Genomic DNA, 25938 nt, shown 5'->3' on the forward strand with positions numbered 1-25938 from the left:
GTCTAGACTCGCTGACTTAGTTGATGCATGTCATCGATCCAAATGAAGGTCCGGGGTAGAATAGGTCTTCAGCAACCCATGCTTGCCGTAAAAGGCGACTATGCTTGTCGTAAGAGGCAACTAACGGGATCGGGTGGTCAGACTCGCTGACTAGGTTGATGCATGTCACCAATCCCAATTGTGTGGATCGATGCTCATGTTGTCAATCACTGGATTATCTGGGCCACACTCGATTATTTACAGAACGCCGTCATATAGCTGGAATATTGCTGAGTGCGGCGTTAACAACAAACATACAAACAAACAAACAAACAGAGCGTGTTATAAAAGCTTTCCCTATGCGTGAACCTTCTGTTATTGGTAACTTGCAAACTGCATTACTTGGTTTGCCTTGTCCGCAGTTAAATAATATTACATTAAAACTTACGTAACTCGACAGATACCAAAGACAATAGTTTGATTCCCACAAAAGACATTCGCTTGACTTTTTCATACTTTCATGAATAAAAAATATCGACAGTCGCACATTGTCTCAATTTGGATTTAAAATTTAATTTTGTTAAAATTTCTTTAAAAAATGTTAACAAGATATTTCCGTACGATTTCAACCAATTTTGATACCGAACGTGTCGCGCTTTCAAAACCTTTTGGTGTTTGTGACATAAACATGTCATCTATTTTATTATAAAGATTGACACTCCTTCACGGCTCGCACCTTGAACTTCAAATGGACAATGCTTCGCGCCACTGGTCACAGAGACAGCCTCACTTTCCTTAGTGTGCACTGATGCGTGAACGCCTCCGTGTCCAGGTCCGTGCCTATTAAAAAGAGGTCTGTAACTCACACAAACAGAGCGTGGAGAAGGCCGCGGGAAATTGCATAAACAAATTCAGAGCGTATTTAGCGGCTCTCCAGCAGTGCTCCCGCTACGCTGTGTTGGCTTTATGTCTTTACGCATGTGTGTCAACTACGGCGCCGTTGGCAATTTGAGACAGAAATACGTAACGTTTATATTTATCAGGCTGATTTACGATTTTTTTATGGCCAAGAAGTCTGAAGTTAGTTTATCTGGATTTGAAAGAAGTCGGTATCGTCCATATTGGAGATATTGCTGAACTTCAATAGGGACATGTCTCTGTCAACCAAGAGCATAAAGTACGCTAGTGACTATAGGTTGGAGCCTAGCAAATTTGAATTAAGTAAAAAGGCGACTATGCTTGTCGTAAGAGGCGACTAACGGGATCGGGTGGTCAGGCTCGCTGACTTGGCTTTCAACATTCAAAAGTCATTATTTCACGTAGGGACTCTGGGTAATAATAGAGGTCCCTAGAAACCTATGTGACTGAATACAACAGGTGGTCAGGCTCACTGACTTGGCTGATACATGTCATCGTATTCCAATGCGTGAATCGATGCTCATGATGTCAATTACTGGATTATCTGGTCCAGACTCGATTATTGACAGGCCGCCATCATATAGCTGTAATATTGCTGAGTGCGGCGTTAAAAAAACAGACAAACAAACAAATCTTTATTGCTACAATACACCACACAATGGTACATGGAATATATCAATATGTTTCCAATGTAGTCAGTAAATACACATCAGAAGTGTGAATAAATACATTGTATTAATTTACATAGCATCCCCAATACAGATATATTTTTTTACTTTAGAATAACAGCTGTAATTGAAAATAATTATGTTTTTACACAATAATAAATATTAAGACAGCACTGATATTCAAGTATGTCATGGAATTCGTCGCTAAATGCTAGCTAGTTGGCATAATGTACACATTCAATTGCAATATTTAACCAGTAATTATATATATAAATGTATATACTCTCCAAAGAAAGACACGCACAGGTAGAGTTTTAGTAAATCTATTGTACCTAATAACGTCGATATATTTAATTTGATATCATAGATACAAATGTGGAGCTCGATAGTCACATGTTGGATAAGTGTACAAATTCTGTCCTGCGGAATTCTGCGGAATTCTGCTTGTAACGCGTTAGCCAGTTGCTGGAGTGTCTGGGGCGTGTTCTGATGTTGACGTACACGTCGATGGAGTTCATCCCAGAGTTATTCGATTGGTTTGAGATCTGGAGATCCCGACGGCCAGGGCAAGACGTTGATGTTCGCATTATGAAGGTAGTCCATCGTGACACGAGCTGTGTGCGTTGGAGCGTTCTCCTGTTAAAACGGCTCCCTCTGGCGGTCAGTGATTGGAAGAAGGTGAGGTTGAAGAATTTGATTCATTTAGCGATTTGCTGTCAAATTTCCCTGAACGACAATCAAATCAGATCTCGTGTAGGATATATGCCCACACACACACCCCCCCCCACCCCCCCCCCCCCCCCACCACCCCCACCACACACACACGCACACACACACACACACACGCACGCACGCACGCAGGCACGCACGCACGCACGCACGCACGCACGCACACACACACACACACACACACACACACACACACACACACACACACACACACACACACCATGACACTACCGCCACCGAAATTGTACAATTCACGTACACAATGTGGGGCAAAATGCTGTATGTTCGCGAAAGGTGAGCATAACTATCCGTAATACCGGTGTCATCCATCACAAGCACATGCAAAGGCAAGTCAATTGTTCACCTGAAAAACACGAGAAACATACACTATCCACGCCATCGTGGCAAAAGCCATGTCTTCAACATGTCTCCTATGACACTTATGGAAGTATAATGAAAGATGAATGGATATGAAACCCCCTTGCATGGACACTCGTGTATAAACATTAAATCACTGACCCTTCCTTCAAGGGTACATCAGGGGGCGGTGGGGTAGCCTAGTGGTTAAAGCGTTCGCCCGTCACGCCGAAGACCCGGGTTCGATTCCCCACATGGGTACAATGTGTGAAGCCGATTTGTGGTGTTCCCCCGCCGTGATATTGCTGGAATATTGCTAAAAGCGGCGTAAAACTATACTCACTCACTCAAGTGTACATCAGGATGGTCGGATAAATGTCAACAAAACATTTTACTGTATAAGTAGATTCAGTATGTTAGAAGAAAATTGGAAAAGTATGAATGGGTTGAAATCCAATTTATTGCTTACTAAAATTACAATAAAATATACATTCATACCTTTACACGTAAAGTGATAGGACGTTAAACGCAATTACATAGAAGGTAATTAAGAACTGCATAGTAATTGTAAAAATAAATTACCATTCAACTTACTATTGTATTGTATAATGTATAACCATCCCGCTGCTGTAGATGTAAATTTAGCTTGAAGGCAGCTTTCTTGTTACGATAATTATTCATAGAAGAACTGTAATGGAAAACATAAACGGTCAAATTGTCACCCACCCAAGATGTTCTGGTTTCCGATGGCTATCCCAGCCCTGTTGAGGTATGCATCATATGAATAAAACGTACAATAAACTATGAAATAACGTATCTTTGAAGTTCTCCAGTGATGATAACGCGTTGTCAAATTGGAATACAAGGTTTATTTTCACTTTAAAGATTTAAATAATAACATGCAGGTTATTTAAGCAAACAGAAACCTTATATGATTTCTGTGAACTTTATCTTCACATGAATATTTAGATTAAATTTAAATAGAATAAACTTATATTTAAATGGACAATAAATTTTATATCAGCGAAATTGTAGGTTGGTCTGTGTGTTACCTTCTGTGTATTTTGTTCACATTTATACATTCAGATCTAAATTAGAGTGAGTAAATTTTGTTTAACGCCGCTTTTAACAGTATGCCAGTTATATAGCGTCGTGTCAGCTTAATATGGGAGGAAAGCCCGAAGTGATGCAGGTCTCAGACGTTTACCATCTCGGTGAAACCAACGAGCACGGGTATGGTGCTGACAAACCTAGAAACCTAATCCGGGCGAACCGGGATTAGATCCCACAATCAGGTTTCCTGCGTGCCCAAGAGACGCAACTCTGCACAGCGAATCGCGGCGCCTTAGACGACGAGACATTGTGCATTTTAAACATCGTAGACTTGCTGGTGACGTGCATGAGGTCATCTTAACAAACAATTAACATGTTAAGAACGTGAGAAAGATGTTTGATTTTTCAGCTATCGCGGCGGGTCAGCATAATACCCGTGGAAAAGGCTTGAAGTTCACAGTGATGCTTTTTAGCGGACGTTCCCACAATCCAGGTTTTGAATTATGAACATCGGATCCTGACATGACTAAGGTACGCAACTCTTGGTGACTTATACCCCATTCGCATACAATGTTTTTTCTTGTTTGTAATATTAGACAAAGCTTGACAATATGGATGTGTCTGTAATTTGCATCAAGAATAAGGTTAGATCAGATTTTTCAAATTTCGTCTTGGGTGAAAGTTTGTTTAAACTGTCATCGAATCTATAGATGACTTCCTGCTACTTCTTTCTTTGGTCGCAAATGATCAGGACAATATCGAGAAACTTGTTAGAAACAGTTAACTCCGGGCTTTCCTATCACATTAAGCTGATACGCCGTGATCTAACTGGAATACTGTTAAAAGCGGTGTTAAACCCAACTCACTCACACATTGTTGATACTCAGACACGGTGTATGGGATATTATGCTGCACATCCAATCTACGATCGTGCGTTGTGATTGTTGCTATGATTAAAGAGACAATATTTTGACTTGTACTATGTGATCCCGTGTTTTTTTCAGGTGAACAGTTGACTTGCTTTTGCATGTGTTTGAGACGTGTTTTCCCTGGTGGTGCAGGATCCGCTCACCTAGTATCTTCAGTATTTGATAATGATCCAAAAACATAGGCTTTTGGAACAGTCAGACTCGTGCAGTTGACTCTACTTTCGGCAACCTTGCCTTTGCATGTGTTTGTGACTGGTGCTACCGATGGGGCAGGATACGCTCACCTTTTCGCAAACACATTACCATTTGATAGTGATTCATAAACACATACTCATGATGCACTCGGAATCGGACAATGGACTCTGCTCTGGTGCTGATGTTTTTATGATTGCAGAACTGGTATTTTATATCATACATACAATTTGAGTATTTTATGTCAGAGACATCAATCAAAGTCTGGGGTTGCCATTTTCCCCGGGCCTAGGCCTTCCTTAATGTATTCATAAACTGACACGCATGTCACAGAGCTACATAATAATAAAAATCAAGCTTGATAGGACTGCCACTAAGCCCGGGTCTGGTCCAACTGTAATGCTGTTCCACGAGCCTTTATAATCTCACCGAATCATACGTAGTCCCAGTTTCACATATACATTTGTAAGCATGAGGATACTGAAAAATGATTGTACATACTCTCTCTCTCTCTCTCTCTCTCTCTCTCTCTGTATGTGTGTATGCAAGTTTTCGAAACTGAATATCAATTCCTCCTGGAGTACCCTGCTTACCTCAATTCAAGAATAAGACACCTTCCGCCATACTATTAGTGCACTGTTACTGTTAAAAATATTATAATTTGTTCACTGATAATTTCTTTTAATTAAATAACTGACAGTCTATTCATTTAGACGCCATTGCATCAAAGACAATGTTAATGAATGTATAAATACCCGTATTCAATTGTCTTGTTATCATGTTAATTAGATACTGCAATGTTTTTGTACGTGCCTTTATACAAAAATATACCATTAATAACGATATAGTTAAACAACAGCAATATAGTTCAACAATTTATTGCATACTTCATGCATACACATATATTCCATGACGATCATAGATACAAAAATTCCTCATTTTTCGCGAACACCTGGTGTCTTCACAGATTTTCAGCGAACACTTACTGAGGTTTTTACCATTATTTTGCATTCTTGCGCCCGGTGGAATCTGTTTCGGTAGATGATCGAGAATGGTTATTCTCTGGCGTTGACGTTTTATATTTGCTCTACAAGCAGACCGTTATTAATTATACGCAAAGCTTATTGCCTATATATGTACACGGGACAGTCTACATCGTCACAACGTAAAGCAAAGTCCAAAGGTTTATGGTATTAATAGTAAAAGTCCAAAGGATTATGGTATTAACAGTAGTGGTAGTTGCAGTAAAAAAGAGTATCGTTTGTAACAGTGTTGATAGTTGCAGTAAAAAAGAGTATAATTTGTAACAGTATTGATAGTCGCAGTACAAAGAGTATAGTTTGTAACAGCTAGATAGTCGCAGTACAAAGAGTATCGTTTGTAACAGTATTGATGGTGGCAGGAAAAAGAGTATCGTTTGTAACAGTATTGATAGTCGGAGTAAAACGAGTATCGTTTGTAACAGTATTGATAGTCTGAGTAAAAAGAATATAATCTGTAACAGTATTGATAGTCGCAGTACAAAGAGTATAGTTTGTAACAGCATTGATAGTCGCAGTAAAAAGGGTATCGTTTGTAACAGTATTGATAGTAGGATTAAAAATAATATCGTTTGTTACAGCATTGATAGCGGCAGTAAAAAGAGTATAATTTGTAACAGTATTGATAGTTGCAGTAAAAAGTGTATAATTTGAAACAGAATTTATTGTTGCAGTAAAAAAGAGTATAATTTGTAACAGTATTAAGGGTTGCAATAGTATAAATAAATAGTAATTGAATACAATATTTACAAGTTGATTTACTCGAAGTTATTATATAATACTGATAACGTGTCGAGCCCCAATACACATATATGTATTAAATGAAAGCAAAAAAGACATGTCGTAGCTTATGAAAAGTTCGTTAGTTTTGGTGATTAGTCCTTCATCGTCAACAGCGACATGTTGCCAGAAAGAACTATGGCAGTGGCGGCTTCTCCGTCGTCACTGACGAAGCAGTCAAGTTGGTCATGGATTCACTTCTGCAACGACGCCGACGCGACATCACAATGATGACGATGAGGACGACACAGACGAAGAGGAGGAAGAACAGTGCCACGGCCATTACAATAAGGGTTAGAGTTATCTCCCATGGTCTACACTCCGTCTCAATGGCGGGCGGGTCGCTGTCGTCGTCTGCAAAACAACGAATGGCATTACTCATATGGCAGCCAATCACTATACGGATAAACCATGCTAATCGGGATAGTTCAGTAACCTATAAAGGAAGTCATCGAGTGATACCAAAAGACTAGAAAGCCTGAAGTAACACGTGACCAAAAGACCAAAATGGAATTCTCTTTCTGAACAGTCTAAATGTTATAAATTGTAAATTATAAACGTCTAGAAAAGCCATTGACGGTAATGTAAACCACGTTTTGGTATTTAGAGTGAGTGAGTATGGTTTCACGCCGCTTTTAGCATTATTCCAGCAATATCAAGGCGCGTTTGATATTTAGAAGCTCGACCGCCTCCGTGGTCTAGTGGTAGAGCGTCCGCCCGGAGTGCGGAAGGTCCGGGGTTCGATGCCCGGCCGCGTCATACCAAAAGACGTTAAAAGATGGTACTTGTTGTTACCCTGTCTGGCGCTCGGCATTAAGGGGCTAAAACAAGGACAGGTCGGCTCGGAGTCAGTATACTGTGTCTGAGTGGGGTGTTCATGTTAAACTGCGGCATGGTATCTCAGTGTGCTAGAACTATAAATCGGCATCACTCCGGACTAGTACAAGCAGCCACACACACACACGTGCCTGCACGTCGCTACATAAGTGCAATAATCTTGGACGCGATGTTAAACCCAATTTCACCTCACCTATTTAGAAGCTCAAGTGATGAGCGTTGGGTGGCATTCTAAGAATTCGTCCGGATGACACGGTTTCTGGATTTGCAGAGTGACGCCTGTTTCTTTTGTGTTCACCCGTATTGTGTTGATATGACAAGGCTAATGATCGAGGTGAATATAAGATTCAAACCCGGATTTGGGCATCCAAGGGACAAAACTCTTGAAACGTGATGAGGAGTTTTACGTCACATTATAACGCTTTTGTAATGAGGAACGGAGTTTTAACCAACTATTTAGGGCTTCTTTTCGGAGATTTTGTCTCATGAGAAGTACAAATGCCAAGATAAAATGCTATCTCATGCCAACTGCAAATGTCCCTTATGAAGTTCTGGCTTAAAATAGGTCTTCAGCAACCCAAGCGACTAACGGCGACAAACGGGATTGCGTTGTCAGACTCGCTGACTTGGTTGAAACATGTTATCGTATCTCGTAATCGTATTGCGTAGATCGATGTTCATGATGTCAATCACTGGATTGTCTAGTCAAGACTCGATTATTTACAGACCGCCGTCATGTAGCTGGAATATTACCGATTGCGGTGTTAAACAACAAACAAACAAACACACATTAAGGTTATCTTTCTTCCATCGATTACATTTGCTTGATTGTTTAAAGCTATGTACAGCAGGATCGGTCGGGTAGCCTAGTGGTTAAAGCGTTCGCTCGTCACGCCGAAGATCCGGGTTCGATTCCCGACATGGGTTCAATGTGTGAAGCCCATTTCTGGTGTCCCCCGCTGTGATATTGCTGGAATATTGCTTAAAGCGGCGTAAAACCATACTCACTCACTATGTGCAGTAGGGTCTCTATATAGAAACTATTTTATATACAAGAACAATAACATTGTCCCGTCGAACAAAATGGCGGACTCTGTATCACTTCAGACTCCCTGAATGGCCAGACACGTTATTGACAGGTGGCCACAGGCTAATTCGTTGAATGGCACATATTCCCAGATAATGTCCAAGTGGAAATAAGAGATTGGTTGTTTTACGCCACACTGGGCAATATCCCAGCTATATCACGAAGGGCTACTGAATCTACACCAGACACCCTCGTTGCTGAACGGCCCTAAAAACTGGACGTCATGACAAGCAACCAAAACACAAAGCCTGACTAACGCGTCAAATTCAAGGACCGACAAGATACTTTTCTTTTTCAGGTTTCTTTCACAATACATTATTTCAGGTAAACCAGAAGTACAATTTAGTTTTGTAAAACCCGAGGGAAATGAGTTTTTTTCAGGCATTTAGTGGAACAAAGTATTTTCTAAATTATACGATGCCAGAATATCAAATAAACTGTCCCCTCGTCAATAGCTGTACAGTAAACTACGGTTATAACGAACACGCTTATAACGAACTCACGGATATAATGAACTTACTTTTTTAGTACCGACCATTTGCTGTAGTTATGCTGTATATAAGCTTATAACGAACTACGGTTATAACGAACTAAAATTAGTAGTCCCTTTGAGTTCGTTATAACCGTAGTTTACTGTATATACACGAGCACTGTGTCTGAGAAATGGTACATTGGTAATGTTGACCCACCTTCAGTGGAGGCCGTGTCGCGAATCTTGATGACCTGCTCTAGGGTTGTGGTGGCTGCAGCATCTCGTCTCCTTCGCCCGTAACCCACCTCATCTCCTGTACAGGTAGCCTATAACAATGCAACGGACGATCATGTCATGCTTATATCAAATGCCATTGCATAGGGACGACTTATAGCATTAGCACGGACGATCGTGGTATGGTTACAGAGAAGGTCATTGTATTGGGTCGACTAACAGCGTTGCACCAACGGGCTGACATGGCATGCTTATATAGAAGGTCATTGAATAGGGACTACTTTAACATTGCACCAACTCACGATCGTGTCATTCTTATACAGAAGGTCATTGCATAGGGACAACTTATAGCATTGCACCAACGGACGATCGTGGCATTCTTATATTGATGCTCTCTGCACAAGTACAACCTGTAACATTCACCATCGGACGATCGTGGCATGGTTATATTATAGGCCACTGCAAAGGGACGACTTATGACATTGCACCAACGGGCGATCGTGGCATTCTACAGAGAAAGCTCTTGCATAGGGACGACTTAAAACATTGCACCAACGGGCGATCGTGGCATTCTATAGAGAAGGTTACTGCATAGGGACGACTTAAAACATTGCACCAACGCAGGGAGCTGGGATTTTGTATGCAGACTAAAATTCCTTTGTTCAGCTACATCTGCAAAAACAGATAATTTTTTTTATTGTTTTAATAAGATAATGAGCCTAAATATATTTTTACTGAAAAACACCTTTTTTTGTGGCAGATAATGTAATTTTATTTCAACAGTTTGAAGCAAAATTATTTTTTCAAGCTTTTTCTTGAACAATATATGTTTGCGATAAAGTTCCAGGCCCTCCCCTGAAAATCGAATAGTCGGTCCTTTATAGAGCAGGTCATTATATAGGGACGACTTATAACATCGTAACAACAAATGTTAAGAGCATGCTTATAGTTTAGGTGAAGGAAACGGTTGGCTTATAACATTTCAATATCAGCTTATGAGTATATATGAAGTTTAAATAAAAACGCTAACCAAGAAGGTAAGATATAGATGCAATCTCTCAAAGGGTTGCTTAAGAGGTCAAAATGACGAATATCTGAGATAAATAGTTTTAATCATGATTATATCTTTTATATGCATCATCAACATCAACTTCCCGAGGCAAGAAAGTTAACTGACTAAAAAAGTCCAGTTTCCATCCTTGCCGAACTAGGCTGGTATTATGGAGTTACATTTTGGCTGGACTAACGATTCTATGCATAGTCCAATCAAAATCGCGCAAAGAAATCGAAATCCGGTCAGTAAACTGTCGTGTAGTTTTCGGTCGATTGCAGGATTTGCAAAGGACGTACATCGCCAACTCGTTGTCAACAAATAATTTTCAAATCTTTTCATGTTTTTAATCCTTTGCTCACGCATTTTGATGCATTTCGTGATGTAAGACCCGTTTTATAACACTGTAGAACTTGATTATCGATCAGATCGTCTTGACTTGGCGCCGCCATTTTGTTTGATACAAATGCAAGCGATACGAGAGGTGGAATCTGATTGGTCCATAGGAGAGGCTCAGAAGGGACATGACTCGTAATAGCCACTGGTGGCGCTACGATCGAGGCCAGGAATTACAGCCTAGTTTGGCAAGGGTGGAAACTGGACTTTTAAAGTCAGTTTACTCACTTGCTTCGGGAAGATTCTTCGACATTAAAAAAATACGCCACCTAAACAAATTAGGTCCCGGACAGTTGGTCCGCTTGCACAAAGCGATCGTAGCTTCGTATACTTCAACATAGGCTGCATTTTTTTAACATGCTTTTAAATTAATCACCGAATTGAAATTGATTTGTGCAAGTGGGCCCTGGTCGCCTTAAGCATGTTCAGAGCCAAGGGACCCATGAAGATCCGGGGTAGAATAGGTCTTCAGCAACCCATGCTTGCCGTAAAATGCGACTACGTTTGTCATAAGAGGCGACTAACGCGATCGGGTGGTCAGACAAGCTTTCACCATTCAAAAGTCATGAGTTCACGTAGGGATTCTGGGTAATAATAGAGGTCCCTAGAAACCTATGTGACTAAATGCAACAGGGGGTCAGGCTCACTGACTTCGCTAATACATGTCATCGTATTCCAATGCGTGGATCGATGTTCATGATATCAATCACTGGATTGTTTGGTCCAGACTCGATTATTTACAGACCGCCGTCATATAGCTGTAATATTGCTGAGTGCGGCGTTAAACAACAAACAAGCAAACAAACAAACAAACAAATCAGAGCCAAGGCTACTTACAGGGGCACACCTAGCAGCATCTGCCAACACACAGACTTTGATGTCGAAGCTGAAGAGTACCTCATCACTACCTTCAAACCGGAAGGCGTAGAGAACGAGTTCTGAGTGGTCTGTGATGTTAACTGAGTTAGGCTTGAGAGCCGCCTTGGTCACTGGCATTGCTTCAGGGGTCATGCATCTGAAGCGCAGAAACTATGTTGCATAATAGGATTAATAAATACAAGCAACCCTTTCTATAACCACAAGAAATACCTGCCGAAAGTATAATCAACTGTACGATTCTGACTGTTTCAAGAGCCTGTGTTTTTTGATCATTATCAAATACTGAAGATACCAGGGGGAGACCCGTCTCAAACACGTGCAAAGGCAAGTCAAGAGTCCATCCTCAATACGGGCACATATGGTACACGTCAGACGAGGAAATTTTTATTACATAATTTTTGTCACTGCTGCGTCAAACTGGAAATGTCCTTTATGTCTACCATAAACTTTTTGTGAAAGCTCTGCTGAGGCCTTATGGTAACATTGGTCAAACAACGTTGAAGCAAGAGTCGTATGTCGCTCTTTGAAATCGTCGCAGGAAGAGCATGCTCGGTTGTAAAATTGAAGACACTGAAGGCTGGAGCTGCTGGAATATTGCTCGACATATAGGGAAAGTTACCTCAACATGAAATGATACCACTACCTCAACTTGCATGCGCGATTGATATCCATCCCCAACCGTTAACGTGAGTTTAAATAAAGTTTAATATTCATTATTGTGAGACAATATGTTCAAGATATGTATTATAAACAGCAATTAATGGGCTGGTTGAATAAGGTGCAAATAACTTATTTTTAGTTAAAACATTTTCCATACTCTTCTTGACATACTAAGCCTAGATGACAATAAATTCGTTGACTCAGTGAGTTTGAACAGTCGCCATTTACGTACAGCGTTAATTTAAGGCGCGTCAGCTCCATTTGGGAGGAAACTCATGAGAACGGGGGTCGTGCTGAGAAACCTAGAATCATTGTAATGTTGGGAGATTTAATGGTTGATGTATATTTTAGTATTACGATATGGCAATGCGTAATTTGTTATTAGCGGTATGCGAGGACGAGTTATGTCCCTTTGAACGGAAGTGAGCGAGAGCACATGTTTTGATTTGAAGAATGCGATGTGGTGTCATGTGCTGGATTTGCGAAAACGATTGCGTTACACATTGAACTTGTCAAATGAAAGTGTATGTTTGCGACGATGTGTTATGCTTGCCTGAATCCTAGCAAAATTGAGAGTTTTTTACGTGGCCAACGATGACGGGTCTCAGTAATAAATCCATAAAAAATCATGAAGTGTTGCGTCTCATGGTTACATCACGAAGAGCATGGAACATCATCCAGATGCGTGGAATAAGGTCAAACCACCAAATCAAGAACCGTTGCAATCAGAATCAGGACGAATCTGGTATTAAAATCCACGCACCTTATGAGGTTTTGGCCACTTGGCCACCCATCCCACTCGGCAGAGGTGAGGTGAGGTGAAATGGGGTTTAACGTCGCGTCCAAGATTATTGCACTTATATAGCGACGTGCATGTACGTGTATGTGTTTGTGTGGCTGCTTGTACTAGTCCGGACTGATGCCGATTTATAGTGCTAGCTCACTGAGATACCATGCCGCAGTTTAACATGAATACCCCACTCAGACACAGTATACTGACTCCGAGCCGACCAGTCCTTGTTTTAGCCCCTTAATGCCGAGCGCCAGACAGGGTAACAACAAGTACCATCTTTTAATGTCTTTTGGTATGACGCGGTCGGGGATCGAACCCCGGACCTTCCGCTCTCCGGGCGGACGCTCTACCACTAGACCACGGAGGCGGTACCCACTCGGCAGAGACCATATAATAGATCTATTATATGGTCTCTGCACTCGGCCATATTTTCAAATGCGAACGTGGTAACAGTTGGGCCGAGTCATTTTACAATATTTGTATGCTTCATGTTATCAATCTAACATCAGAACATGCTATATTAGTTGATGTTTTGCTTCATACCCGTTGCGGATGAAGACGAGTGTTTTGTTGGTCCCCGTCCTGTTGTCAGTAGCCTCGCCGTACTCGATCCTCATGTGCGTATATACTAGAACACAGAACAGGTTGGGGAGTGAATTGTATACCGCAGTCAGCATGTTTCAGTCATATGTTGGATACCAGTAAATGAATTGAGTGCAGGCAAGGCAACCCAACTATTTAAGAAAAGCAACAAATACCCTTTCCATAATCAGAAGACCATTGTACAATTTCGACTACATCATAACCATGTGTTAAAAAATCACTATCAAATAGTGACGATACAAGGTGTTCGCGAAATGCAGAGCCTTACGTTAGCACCCATCACAAACACATGCAAAGGCAGGTCAATTATTCGCCTGAAAACACACATACACTATCCACGTCATCGAGGCAAAAGCAGAGGCACAGAGCCTGATCAACCAGTTTAGTCATGGCATATGCTGACAAAAAGAATGATGCACCTGTGACCCATCCGATCCGGAATCCACAGGGATGTGGGTGATACAGAGGCACATCGCTCCGCGTGGACACACTGAAAACACCGTGATACCAGTATTCACTGTCAAACATAAGACTGGTGTTGCTATGTAGTTTACTATCATTTGCAACTATCATGTAATAACGATTTTGGTTAAGCAGTTAAGGGATACTTTGCCGTTATGAGTGAGTGAGTTGGGTTTAACGCCGCTTTGAACAGTATTCCCGTTATATCACGGCGTGTCAGCTTAATGTAGGAGTAATGCCCGAAGTGATGCAGGTCTCAGACGTAAACCACTTTGGTGAAACCATCGAGAACGGGTATGGTGCTGACAGACCTATAAATATAATCGGCGCGAACCGAGATTCGAACCCGCCGTCATAGGTTTCTGGCGTACCTAAGAGACGCAACTCTGCACAGCGACTGAGCCACCCGTGCCCCCTTGGCCGTTATAAGCATAAATCCAATCCACACTTAAAGACACAAGGGCATGTGATCCCGTGGGCATGTGATTCGACTCATTACAGTGTTTCACTACAAACCTCCTTCGAGTCCAATGACAAAGCGTAGTTCCTCTCCAATAAGAACAGGCTTCCCGTTGGCAAGTGAATTGGTGATAGGCATATCATTCGATAGTATATACAATCTGGCGACTCCAAGGGGGTTCCAAATGGGGACAGGATTTAGGCCGACGCTGGTTGAAACAGAAAATAAATGTTAACTGTTTGGTTAAGCATAATTGTAATGAAGCAGTAAACCGCAGTGTCAATACATAACATGTTTTATTTGTTCTTTTACACCTCGGGCTGCGATGTGAAGATCCGGGGTAGAATAGGTCTTCACTAACCCATGCTTGCCGTAAAAGTCGACTATGCTTGTCGTGAGAGGCGACTAACGGGATCGGGTGGTCAGGCTCGCTGACTTGGATGATGCATGTCATCGTGTCCCAATTGCGTGGATCGATGCTCATGATGTCAACACTGGATTGTCTGGTCAAGACTCGATTATTTACAGACCGCCGTCATATAGTTGGAATGTTGCTGAGTGCGGCGTTAAACAACAAACCAAACCAAACCAAACCTCGGGCTGCCATATTAGAGCTTTAACACGGCACCCTAAAAATAAGTGTCAGGGCAAGATAAACCAGTGATTGATATTATGACAACGTCCCCTATACGTCTACTGTTCAAGGAGCATCAAAACCCTGTCACGTACTGAGCGGTGCTGAGAGTGATGGCTCCGGTGAGAGTCACGTTGTCCTCCATGACACATCTGGCCGTGACGAGGTCATCCACGTGTAAGATCATCTCCGTGTCGTAACGGACAACAGCGGTCCTAATAAACTCCCGGGTTCCATTGCCATGCTGTTACCAATAGTGGGAAGGTGTGGAAAAAACAACAACAAAAAAACGATTGCTGACAAAATACAATGTGATTGCATTGACATATATTGATTAATTTTTGTTCTCAGAAATGTCGACACTAGTATGAACTGTATTTTTCACACAGTGAATTCAGACACACATACAGGATTAGAAATTACACATTAAGATTTAGAATCCATGTCATTATTTAAATTACGGATGGGGCTATTTGTATAGTTACCAATAACAGGAATCTCCCAAGTATACCATGTGCAAATAGCTGATAAGTTTAATATTGTATTGTCTTTAATGATCGTGTTGTGATCAGACATACTACCGCCAGTGGCGGATCAAGGTTCGACAACACATCCGTCCCACCTCCTCTAAAGAGTCCCCACTGAATTCATACCCACCGAATGTCACAGTAACATTAACATAGATAACGTAGAATTTGTATTACTGAATTCAATGAACATTGCTTTAACCTTTAACTATTATCGCAATAGAGTTATTGCGATAACAATGTGGTTTACCGTCGCGTTCAACGTTATTGCACTTACATATTGACTGTCTGTGTGTGAAGCTGACTGTACTGGTCGAAGCTCATGCCGGTTTCATAGTACTAGCCCACTGAGATTTCATTCCGCATTTTAATACATATCCCACTCAGACACAGTATGCTGACTCCGAGCTGACAAGTCCTTGTTTTATGCCGTTAATGCCAAGCGCCAGGCAGGGTAACAACAAGTACCATCTTTTAACATCTTTTGGAATGACGCGGCCAGGGGATCGAAGACGCTCTATTCACTACACAACGTAGTTAAATATATCATCAAACGCATAAGACAAATATAACTTTTTTTGAGACATTGTCATGGGCAGTTCACTGTTGTAATACAAATTATATCTTTGTAGAGCATTTATCATTTTATCAAAAGACCATTTACTTACATCTACGAGGACGGCAGAACCACATTCACTGCTGTTATGGAGCACCTCAATATAGCGCCCTTCATCCCAAGTGTCCGGCAGCTGGTCAGTGTCAGATGCATTCACTGGAACCACCAACGATTCACATGCTGGGGTCCCCCTCATACCCTCAATGTAGGCAATGCCGGCGAAGGTTCCGTAAGGGTTAATACCAATGACCATCAAACTCTCGGTGCAGTAAACATCAACTGGAAAAAAGCAACGGTATCCACCAAATCCGACAGCAAATCAGCCATCTCGGACCATATCATCAACTGTCCCAATCACATCATCAACTGGGACAACGTCCAAATCCTCGCCAACAACCTCCATGATTTCACCAAAAGAAAACTAACAGAAGCAGTCCACATTCGCCGCCACAACCCATCAATCAACAGAGATCAAGGCTATTTCATCCCATCCGCCTACTATGAACTCATCAAACAATAATCACCTGTTTATTGGCTTCATGCCCCATTGGCTTCTAGCTATGTGTTTTCTGTCCATCGTGTTGTGATAGCATCATCCTTGTTGTCACACCTACCTATGTTATCCCACTCATGTATGCCCTTGTTGTTACTGTTAATCCTCTACTGTTAATCCTCCACTTGCTATATACATTCTGCACTATGTCCCTCATTCAGTCTTGCTTGACAACGGTATAAGGATCTATACCGAAACGTCGCTTTTTACAGTATTAAAGAAGTTGTTATCCATAAAATTATGTCTATCTTGTCATCCGCCAACTTCTAAGTAATGCCTATCAAACAAGTCAAACAAGGTATCCTCCCATCAGTCATACAGGCCATTTGTCATACAGCTTATAACAACATAGGATATGCATGACTGGACCACTAACCCCCTGCCTTCTACCTATCAATATGGACTGTTCCACACAGATCATTAACTGTGTTTATGTTTAAGTTTGAATTATAGGGAACACCAAGATTATAATTATGAATGATCCTGTGCTAATACATTTGCAGATTGTAAGAAAACAAATTGTAAAGCAGAAAAGTAATTAATAAATTAGTATGGTTTATTCAACATAAAATTATAAATATGAACCATGTTTAACAAGAATTAATAACATAATTCAACATTCAAAGCATCGTAATGGCGGATAATGGCTATCCAAGCTTCAATAGGTGACCTGCAGCATCAAGGAACTGGATTGGACTTTTCCTTCCTTGGGTCAGTTGATCTTTCAGTCTCTGGAGTCTATTGTCAACCTCACGGTTGACCCGCTTTCTACTTGGTTCAGGTGCACCGAGGTTTATTTGCGCCAATTTCACCTTGCTAGCTTTCTCAATCATTCGGAAGACTTCTATCAGACCGTAGATGTTGGGGTGTTTGGTGAAGACTTCTATTCAGCTTGTTGTGGAAGCCTTCCAGGTTGTTGTTGGTCCTCGGGCCAGTGGTGTCATGGTGATTCCATAGGAGAATCGGAAAGCGAGCATCATAATCTGCCCATATCAATACCAGGTAGTCGTTGAATGTCTCAGCTCTGGGTAGATCAGGTGTCAGCTGCATCGCTTCTAGCCAGGCGTCTTGGAACTCCAACTTGATGGCACGGATTGCTGCTTGTTCAAAATCTGTCTGCAGGCGAGTGGGGGCAAGTTCTCTGTTCAGGATGTCTGCAACATGGGTCTTCAAACGGCTGAACATTCTTCTGAACGTTGTCATCTGGCGGTCGGGTAGCAAAGCATAAACTACAGGATAGCTGGCAGATCCACTTCTGACGTGAAGTATGTACACTTGATCCCAAAGGGCAGGGCAGGGGGCAAAGGTAGCATCCATGTATATCGTCTCAGCACCTTGTAAGATCTGTAGCTGCTCATCTGTGGCAAAGGCAAGGATCTTGTTTTCTTCTCCATCGCTGAATAGGAGGAAGCGGGCCCCATCTAATGTATGGCTCCAGGCATCATCTAGGTCCACTTAGGCTCTGGTTTGGGGCCGGACGGGTATGGTCTTCCTTCTGTGGCGGTAAAGGGCACTGCAGGGAGGGCTTGGGCTTGGTAATCATCTTCTTCAGCGATCTGTTGGTTGAAGAGCTGCTGTATCGGAGTTGTTTCCTCTCTTGCTCTCTTCCTCATGTTGTTGACAAAACGAACTCGGTTTGAATTCTCTGGGGTTGGTTGTGCTCTGACACATTCCTCACAAAATCACCAACAGCAGTGCACTTGCCGGAGCAAGATTTAATTACACAACGCCAGTGTTGTGCTGTCTGTCTTGTTGCATTCTTGTTAAACAAGTATCCTTCAAAGAGAACCTGCTGGGTACCGCGGGCTGACGTAAATTATTCTACAAGTCGTAGAGCCATGATTGTGAATGATGTAAAGCAATTGATACAGTATTTTTACATATGTGTGTGATCACAAAATACATCTCATCAGACTGTTAAACAGTTTCTCAAACATCTCCAGTCTCCTTTCATAGGATTACATGAATTACATTTATTAACATCAAAGGGCAAAGTATTTTTTAAAACAACATCTTAATTATTTGTTAGTGAAAGAACTTACAGTGACTTTGATCATTTTAATACCCTCTTCTCACAAGATACCCAGCTCACAACTACTCACCCTTTATGAATTTAACATTGTTGTAACAAAGACCTTAAATCAGAGTGTTAGGTCATACCATTACAGCTTAAGGTGAGTGCTCTAATTACCCCCCTACTCAACTGTATGACGATTGGCAATAACAAGGTGTATGACAGATGGCCTGTCTGACTGATGGGAGGGAACCAAAGCAACAATGCCCTTTCCACAGTCATTGAGTCCATTGTACGATTAAGGTTTTATCACATGCATAATTATGCTTATGAATCACTATGAAATAGTGATGACACCTGGTGTTCGCGAAAAGGTTAGTATATCCTGCCCCACAGTGGCACCCATCATAAACACATGCTAAGGCAAATCAACTTTTCACTTTAAAAATCACGGGAACATGCATATGGTACAAGCCAAAATAGGGAATTGCGCCCGGCGTCATTTTGGTCATTGATGCGTCAAATTTGGAAATGTCTTCCATAGAATTGGGATTTTGTATGGATATTTGATATTTGTTCAGCTACAGCCGCAAAACCATACATGCATGCATAGACACACACAGTCACAGACACAGACACAGAAACACACACACACACACACACACACACATGGCCTGTGGAATATTAATGTACCTTAATCAGTAGCGTATTTCTTGGTGGTGTTTACATGTAAATGTGTTTTGTTGGACGGTGTCCCCGTCGCCAGGACGTGTTAAACTTACATCTCTTCCGATCGCATGTCTCTCCATAGTACTCCCTGCCACAGTAGCACTTCTCTGCCGTCCCATCTGTGTAGCAGGTGCCCTGGCCCTCGGTGCAGCTGCTGCAGGTAGTTTTAGAGCCTAGAGTTCAGGAACATAAACACGAAATGCATCGACATATGGTATTCATGCAGTTAAATACATATGCAAAATCATAGCATATTCGCAAATAAGAAAAACGAAAATATAATACTATGCATCGTTAATTATTTTATTGATTAATTCATTCACTGGAGTAAATGCATAGTTTCCAAGCTTGGAAACGACAATAGTTTAGCAAACGTGTACATACTTTCCAAACGTTTTCAACACGTTTCCAAATATATACTCTTGTAAAGTATGACAGTTTCCAAACCTTTTCAGAAACAGTTTCCAACAATTTCCACGTTTTCTGAAATTCATGAACAACGTCATAATTCATCCTGTATTTGGTGATGATTTATATCTCCATGAGTTGAAATATACTAGAATTAATGGTCCAAGAAAATATACTGGACCAAAAGGGGGAAAAAATGCTTTGTTTATTTGACAATTGAGAATTAATTGTAAACTACTTGTTGTGGGTCTAAAGAAATTATTCTTCAGCCTCTCACGCATATGCACACATACGCGTATTATCACACACTTATCATCTCCAGATATTGACTGAGTAGAACCATGAAACAGTTATACTTACTTGATTCCAGGGCACAATCATATCCCTCGAACCCACTCGACTGGCAATCGCACACTGGCTGACCAAGGGTGCATACCCCATTGACACAGGCTTGAGACATCCGCCGACAGTCGAAGGTTGCCTCCACTAAAATGATATTGACAGTAAGTCGTCATTTCTCCAAAAGGTGTATTATGATAAAAACATGATCAAATATCAGGCTTAAGTAAACAGACAATTAGATACAAATGCATGTGATGCTATCTAAACATCAATGAAGAAGGCGTTTTGGTGTTTAAAAGTATACATCCTTTAAAAAGCATTCACATATTTACATGAAATGTAGTCTTCTGAATCAGGACTGTACGGGAAGCATGTGGATGATAGGCAATTGTTACTATATACGTGAATCTTGCAGAAATTTGCAGAAACCGTGTCGCTAATAATTTATATTATACGTCACGTGAGACGGTTATATCACACATCACTTTATAACGTTTATATTACCAGTCACTTGAAAACACTTATATGACAAGTCACTTTATAACGCTTACATTACACGTCACTTGATAACACTAATATTACACGTCACTTGATAATGCTTACATTACACGTCACAGAAGGTTATATCACACGTCACTTTAAAACGCTTATATTACCTGTCACTTGATAACACTTATATTACACGTCACTTTATAACGATTATAGGAGGCGGTCGGGTAGCCTAGTGGTTAAAGCGTTCGCTCGTCACGCCGAAGACCCGGGTTCGATTCCCGACATGGGTACAATGTGTGAAGCCCATTTCTGGTGTCCCCCGCCGTGATATTGCTGGAATATTGCTAAAAGCGGCGTAAAAACATACTCACTCACTCACTTATAACGATTATAATACACATCACTTGATAACGCTTATATTACATGTCACTTGATAACACTAACATTACGCGTCACTTGATAACGTTTATATTAATTATACGTCACGTGAGAAGGATATATTACACGTCAGTTGATAACATCTACACTACACGTCACTTGATAGGACTGATATTATACTTCACTTGATAATGTTAATATTATACGTCACATGAGAAGGTATTATTGCACGTCACTTGACAACGCTTACATTACACGTCACTTGATAACACTAATAATACAAACCACTTGAAAACGTTTATATCATACGTCATGTGAGAAGGTTATATTACACGTCACTTGATAACACCTGTATTACACGTCATTTGATAACGTTTATATTATACGTCACGTGAGAAGGTAACATTTACACGTCAGTTGATAACGCTTACATTACACGTCACTTGATAACACCCATAATACATGCAGTTATATCATAAATGTGTATGGAATATTGTCAAAACCGGTGTAAACACATACTACCCCACTATCCCACTCACTCACTCACAATACATGTATTACCGTTACCGGGTTCTAAATATTTACATTACCTAGGCCCAGAGCAAGCAACAGTATCCAGACAACCATAGATCTCATTGTGGACAGCTTTAAAATCACTGAAAGCAAAATAAAGATATAATTTCGCCTGGAAATTGAATATTTCACCCAACATTTTGCATAATAGATATCATTTATTGTAACATTCATGAAAATGACACCACATTAGAGTAGCCTCCCTTTGATAAAGGCTAGTTACTCTAGCGGTAACTAGCTCGCAAAGACACATTCGCGTCATAACATCTACTGTAAATCTTGATATTAACGCGAGCGTGTATTGAATGCGAAAAATGCGAGTGGTCTTTCCTTGCATTATCAAACATCGCATATATATCAACAATAAGACATTTTGGATAGCAGAAATACCAACTTAGTATGTATTTGAAAACATCCACACGAATTCCTGCCTACCTGAACATACAGCCGGTCATTGCCCTCTCACGTTTCATATACCCCTACATCACATCTCCCCGATGTTTTTATTGAGTGAGGCACGGCTTGTAAGCGTTCTGGTGCAATTTACCTTCGCTGATTGGGTCGATATCTTCAAAATATTGAGCAAGTAAACCTGAAAGTAATAATTTAGATAACCGAAGCTCAGTTCTTTGTAGTGTCGAATTCCTGCTGCGGTATTCACAATCATCAAAGCGAGTGGGAATTGAAAGCTTGTTATAAGCACAACTCACATGGGCAGCATGTCCAGAAACCTGATACATTTCTGTGGGCAAGAAAGTGCGAACATGAAAGTTATATTATAGCTTAAACATTAATTCAGCTCGTCACAAATAACACCCTGAGATATTTTCATAAAGGCTAAACAGAATATTCATAAGTTTATTACTTCAAAGACATTATGTATAGGTGCACACATAAACTCTTTCGATATATGTGTTAATCACATACTAAAATTATGATGCATGTTGTGACACCGTATATGGACTGCTGACATGGCGAACACCCTGTTGTGATCCCGTATACTTTAACACCGTGGTGAGCAATATTCAAGCAATATCACGCTGTGTTTGTGTATGCGGTTCAATGATCATGTCAGAAAATAAAATACGTTTAAAATTTATCAAATTTAGTCACGTTGACGAGCGAAATTTAACTGAAGGGATCTTCCCAAGATTTCATATATTACACTTCATTTCAGTAGCTGATTTCCAGGCCTGCAATATTATAATATGTATAATCCCTACAATGAACATGATTGTAGAGGAAACAACATATACGTCTATATGTACTTACTTGTATATACAACTCAGGTGTAACTTTCAACGATATTGTCATATATACTAGCGGGAAAAGTAAATATAACTGTGCTTCAAATAAAGTTCAATAAAAAACAACTTGGTTACTCTTTGAGATTAAGGATTGTTCTGGGCTCCAAATGGGTTATTTTTTTAAATATGATAACTATATTTCTGGGACAACATCACTCTGGAGCAGAACCAATTCATGCTAGAGGCTGATGAATCTCCATCTCTCTTCTAGAGCGTGTCGCTGTGTCTACCTGTTAACTGGTATGGGTATTGCCAATGCATCTGTTATGATAAAACATTGATAAGGCGGCGGACGTGTAACTAATAGGGGGATACCGGCCAAGTATTATGTTGTTATTTTCAATAACATAACATTTACACTACTTTATAGGGGACAAGGGTGACCCAGTCGTGTAAGCCGCTGCGATTCGCTGTGCAGAGTTGCGTCCCTTGGGCACGCCAGAAAACTATGATTGTGGGTTCGACATTAAACTGCCACGCCGTGATATAACTGGAATACTGTTAAAAGCGGCGTTAAACCAAACTCACTCACTACACTACTTTATACGAAGTACAGTTACTTTTTTCCGTTAGTATTGTTGGAAGCCTCGGTGGCCGAGTGGGTTAGATCGCTGATTTTGTGTGCTGGCCACACTGTGGCAGTGTGGGTTCGAAACCCTGACGGGACTCAACCCCCAAAAGTACTAGAATCTGTACTTTACCAAAAAGTGTTATCCAAAATATAACATTTTTTACAATTGACCAATGGTATTATGTGTTCATGTTTTAGTTATAATGTGCCATAGTATTCTATAGCTATGTATATACATCTATGTATAACACGTCAATGCCAGAGAATAACCAGTCTCGATTATCAGGGCGTAAAAGACAGCGACCTAATTACGTGCATGTTTTCACCGACCCTATGTAGATGAACCTCTCTTCAACTCATCTCAGGGGCGGTCGGGTAGCCTAGTGGTTAAAGCGTTCGCTCGTCACGCCGAAGACCCGGGTTCGATTCCCGACATGGGTACAATGTGTGAAGCCCATTTCTGGTGTCCCCCGCCGTGATATTGCTGGAATATTGCTAAAAGCGGCGTAAAAACATACTCACTCAGTCACTCACCTCATCTCACAGTTTTGTTTTGTTTGTTGATATGGCTGTCATACTGTGTTCTATGACGTTCAGCCTGCACATATACTTCCCATTTCCCGTATTTATTTATAGGAATACAGATAAAGTTCAACCAAATTCTATACAAAAACAGACAACAGACAAACAGAAACAGGTGCGGTTTGTTAAGCATGAGTACGTGGATGTCATAAAACCTTCCAACATATTGCATGGGCTGTGGCAACGACATCGCAATAAAATATGTAATGTTAATTTGGAAAGATATGAGTCATGGTTTCAATTTGCTGAAGCTGTTTGAGAGATATTAAAGCGTGTTTGATACCATTCCAAACTGGTGCACTTTAAAACTTAAATGTAGAATTGAATTGAATTGATTTGAATTTGAGCTACCTTACCACTCTCCTCATTCGAGTTAGGATCTGGTATCTTCCTGGAGGCAAAGATTGTGAAAGGAACTATGCTCTATACGAGCAACATTGCGAGGGCGTGTTGTGCTCTCCAATCTGTTTCTGATATGAGTAAGTGTAAATAATCAAGTCCGGGCCGAACATGATGATCAACGATCCCACCAATGACACGCAATCAGTCAAGTGAGTGAGTGAGTGAATTTGGTTTTACGCCGCTTTTAGCAATATTCCAGCAATATCACGGCGGGGGACACCGGAAATGGGCTTCACACATTGTACCCATGTCGGAAATCGAACCCGGGTCCTCGGCGTGACGAGCGAACGCTTCAACCACTAGGCTACCCGACCGCCCCAAATCAGTCAAGTGACAGAACATGAACGTTAAGCTTTATGCCACGCTTATCATTAACATAGATTACTGGTCCTGGTGACCAACTATACCCAAACATCTCCCTGGGGCCCATCACTATGTTATACAGTTACGTGTCGGTAGTAAGATGAGACTAATAATTAAAAAAAAATTCCGACGAAGAATGCATCGGAATGCAAATTGGAATATAACTCATATTCAAACCGGAACAGACGCATCTGAGGAGCATTCATGGGAATTGCTACGAGACCAGATTAAATTCATAGTTATTGATACTGCAATAAGTGCTTGAAACATGTGATACGTCAAATTTTATTTAAATCATATACAGCGTTGTGATTGTGATTAGCTGTGATTGGATAAATATATATATGAAACTGATATAAAGAAGATGTTGGACTAACGTGGACTTTATCAGTTTATTATATATATATATATCTATATATATATATATATATATATATATATATATATATATATATATATATCTATATATATATCTATATCTATATATATATATATATATTTGACACATCAGTGACAAAAATGATAAAATCTCATTTTCTGATCTGTACTTTTAAGGTGAACAATTGACTTGTCTTTGCATGTATTTGTGACGAATTTAACCTGGCTACGCTCACCTATTCGCGTACTATATTGCTTATACTTCATGGACTTGGAAATCAGTGGACACGTGGGCGATATTTCATTCAATATCCGTGATGTTCTCTATTTGTTGAATGAGGTGAGGAGTTGAGATGTATTTCTCGATGATATCCAAATTAAGCCGTGTTATTGTCGTGAAATACTGTCTCCGTGTAATATAGTACCGAGCCTTATTTACTGCTCTAATATCAATCCAGCTTAAATGAAACATAATTGTAATCACAGTGTA

The 25938-nt window shown here is 40.7% G+C and overlaps 1 protein-coding gene across 1 annotated transcript; it reads right to left on the minus strand.

Moving 5' to 3' along the window:
- Window positions 1–5693: 5693 nt before the first annotated feature.
- LOC124111478 (EGF-like domain-containing protein 2) lies at window positions 5694–22570 on the minus strand. The gene is made up of 11 exons (XM_046471200.2): window positions 22281–22570; window positions 21863–21928; window positions 20421–20546; window positions 19706–19825; window positions 16409–16635; window positions 15309–15457; window positions 14636–14787; window positions 13598–13682; window positions 11560–11737; window positions 9259–9367; window positions 5694–6999 (listed from the first exon to the last, which is right to left on the minus strand). The coding sequence occupies exons 2-11, from the start codon at window positions 21906–21908 to the stop codon at window positions 6782–6784; spliced, it is 1410 nt and encodes a 469-aa protein (XP_046327156.2). The 5' UTR covers window positions 21909–21928; window positions 22281–22570; the 3' UTR covers window positions 5694–6781.
- Between the last annotated feature and the right edge of the window lie 3368 nt (window positions 22571–25938).

Source organism: Haliotis rufescens, unplaced genomic scaffold, assembly GCF_023055435.1.
Source record: "Haliotis rufescens isolate VD_foot unplaced genomic scaffold, xgHalRufe1.0.p SCAF_21, whole genome shotgun sequence".
NCBI lineage: Eukaryota > Metazoa > Mollusca > Gastropoda > Lepetellida > Haliotidae > Haliotis > Haliotis rufescens.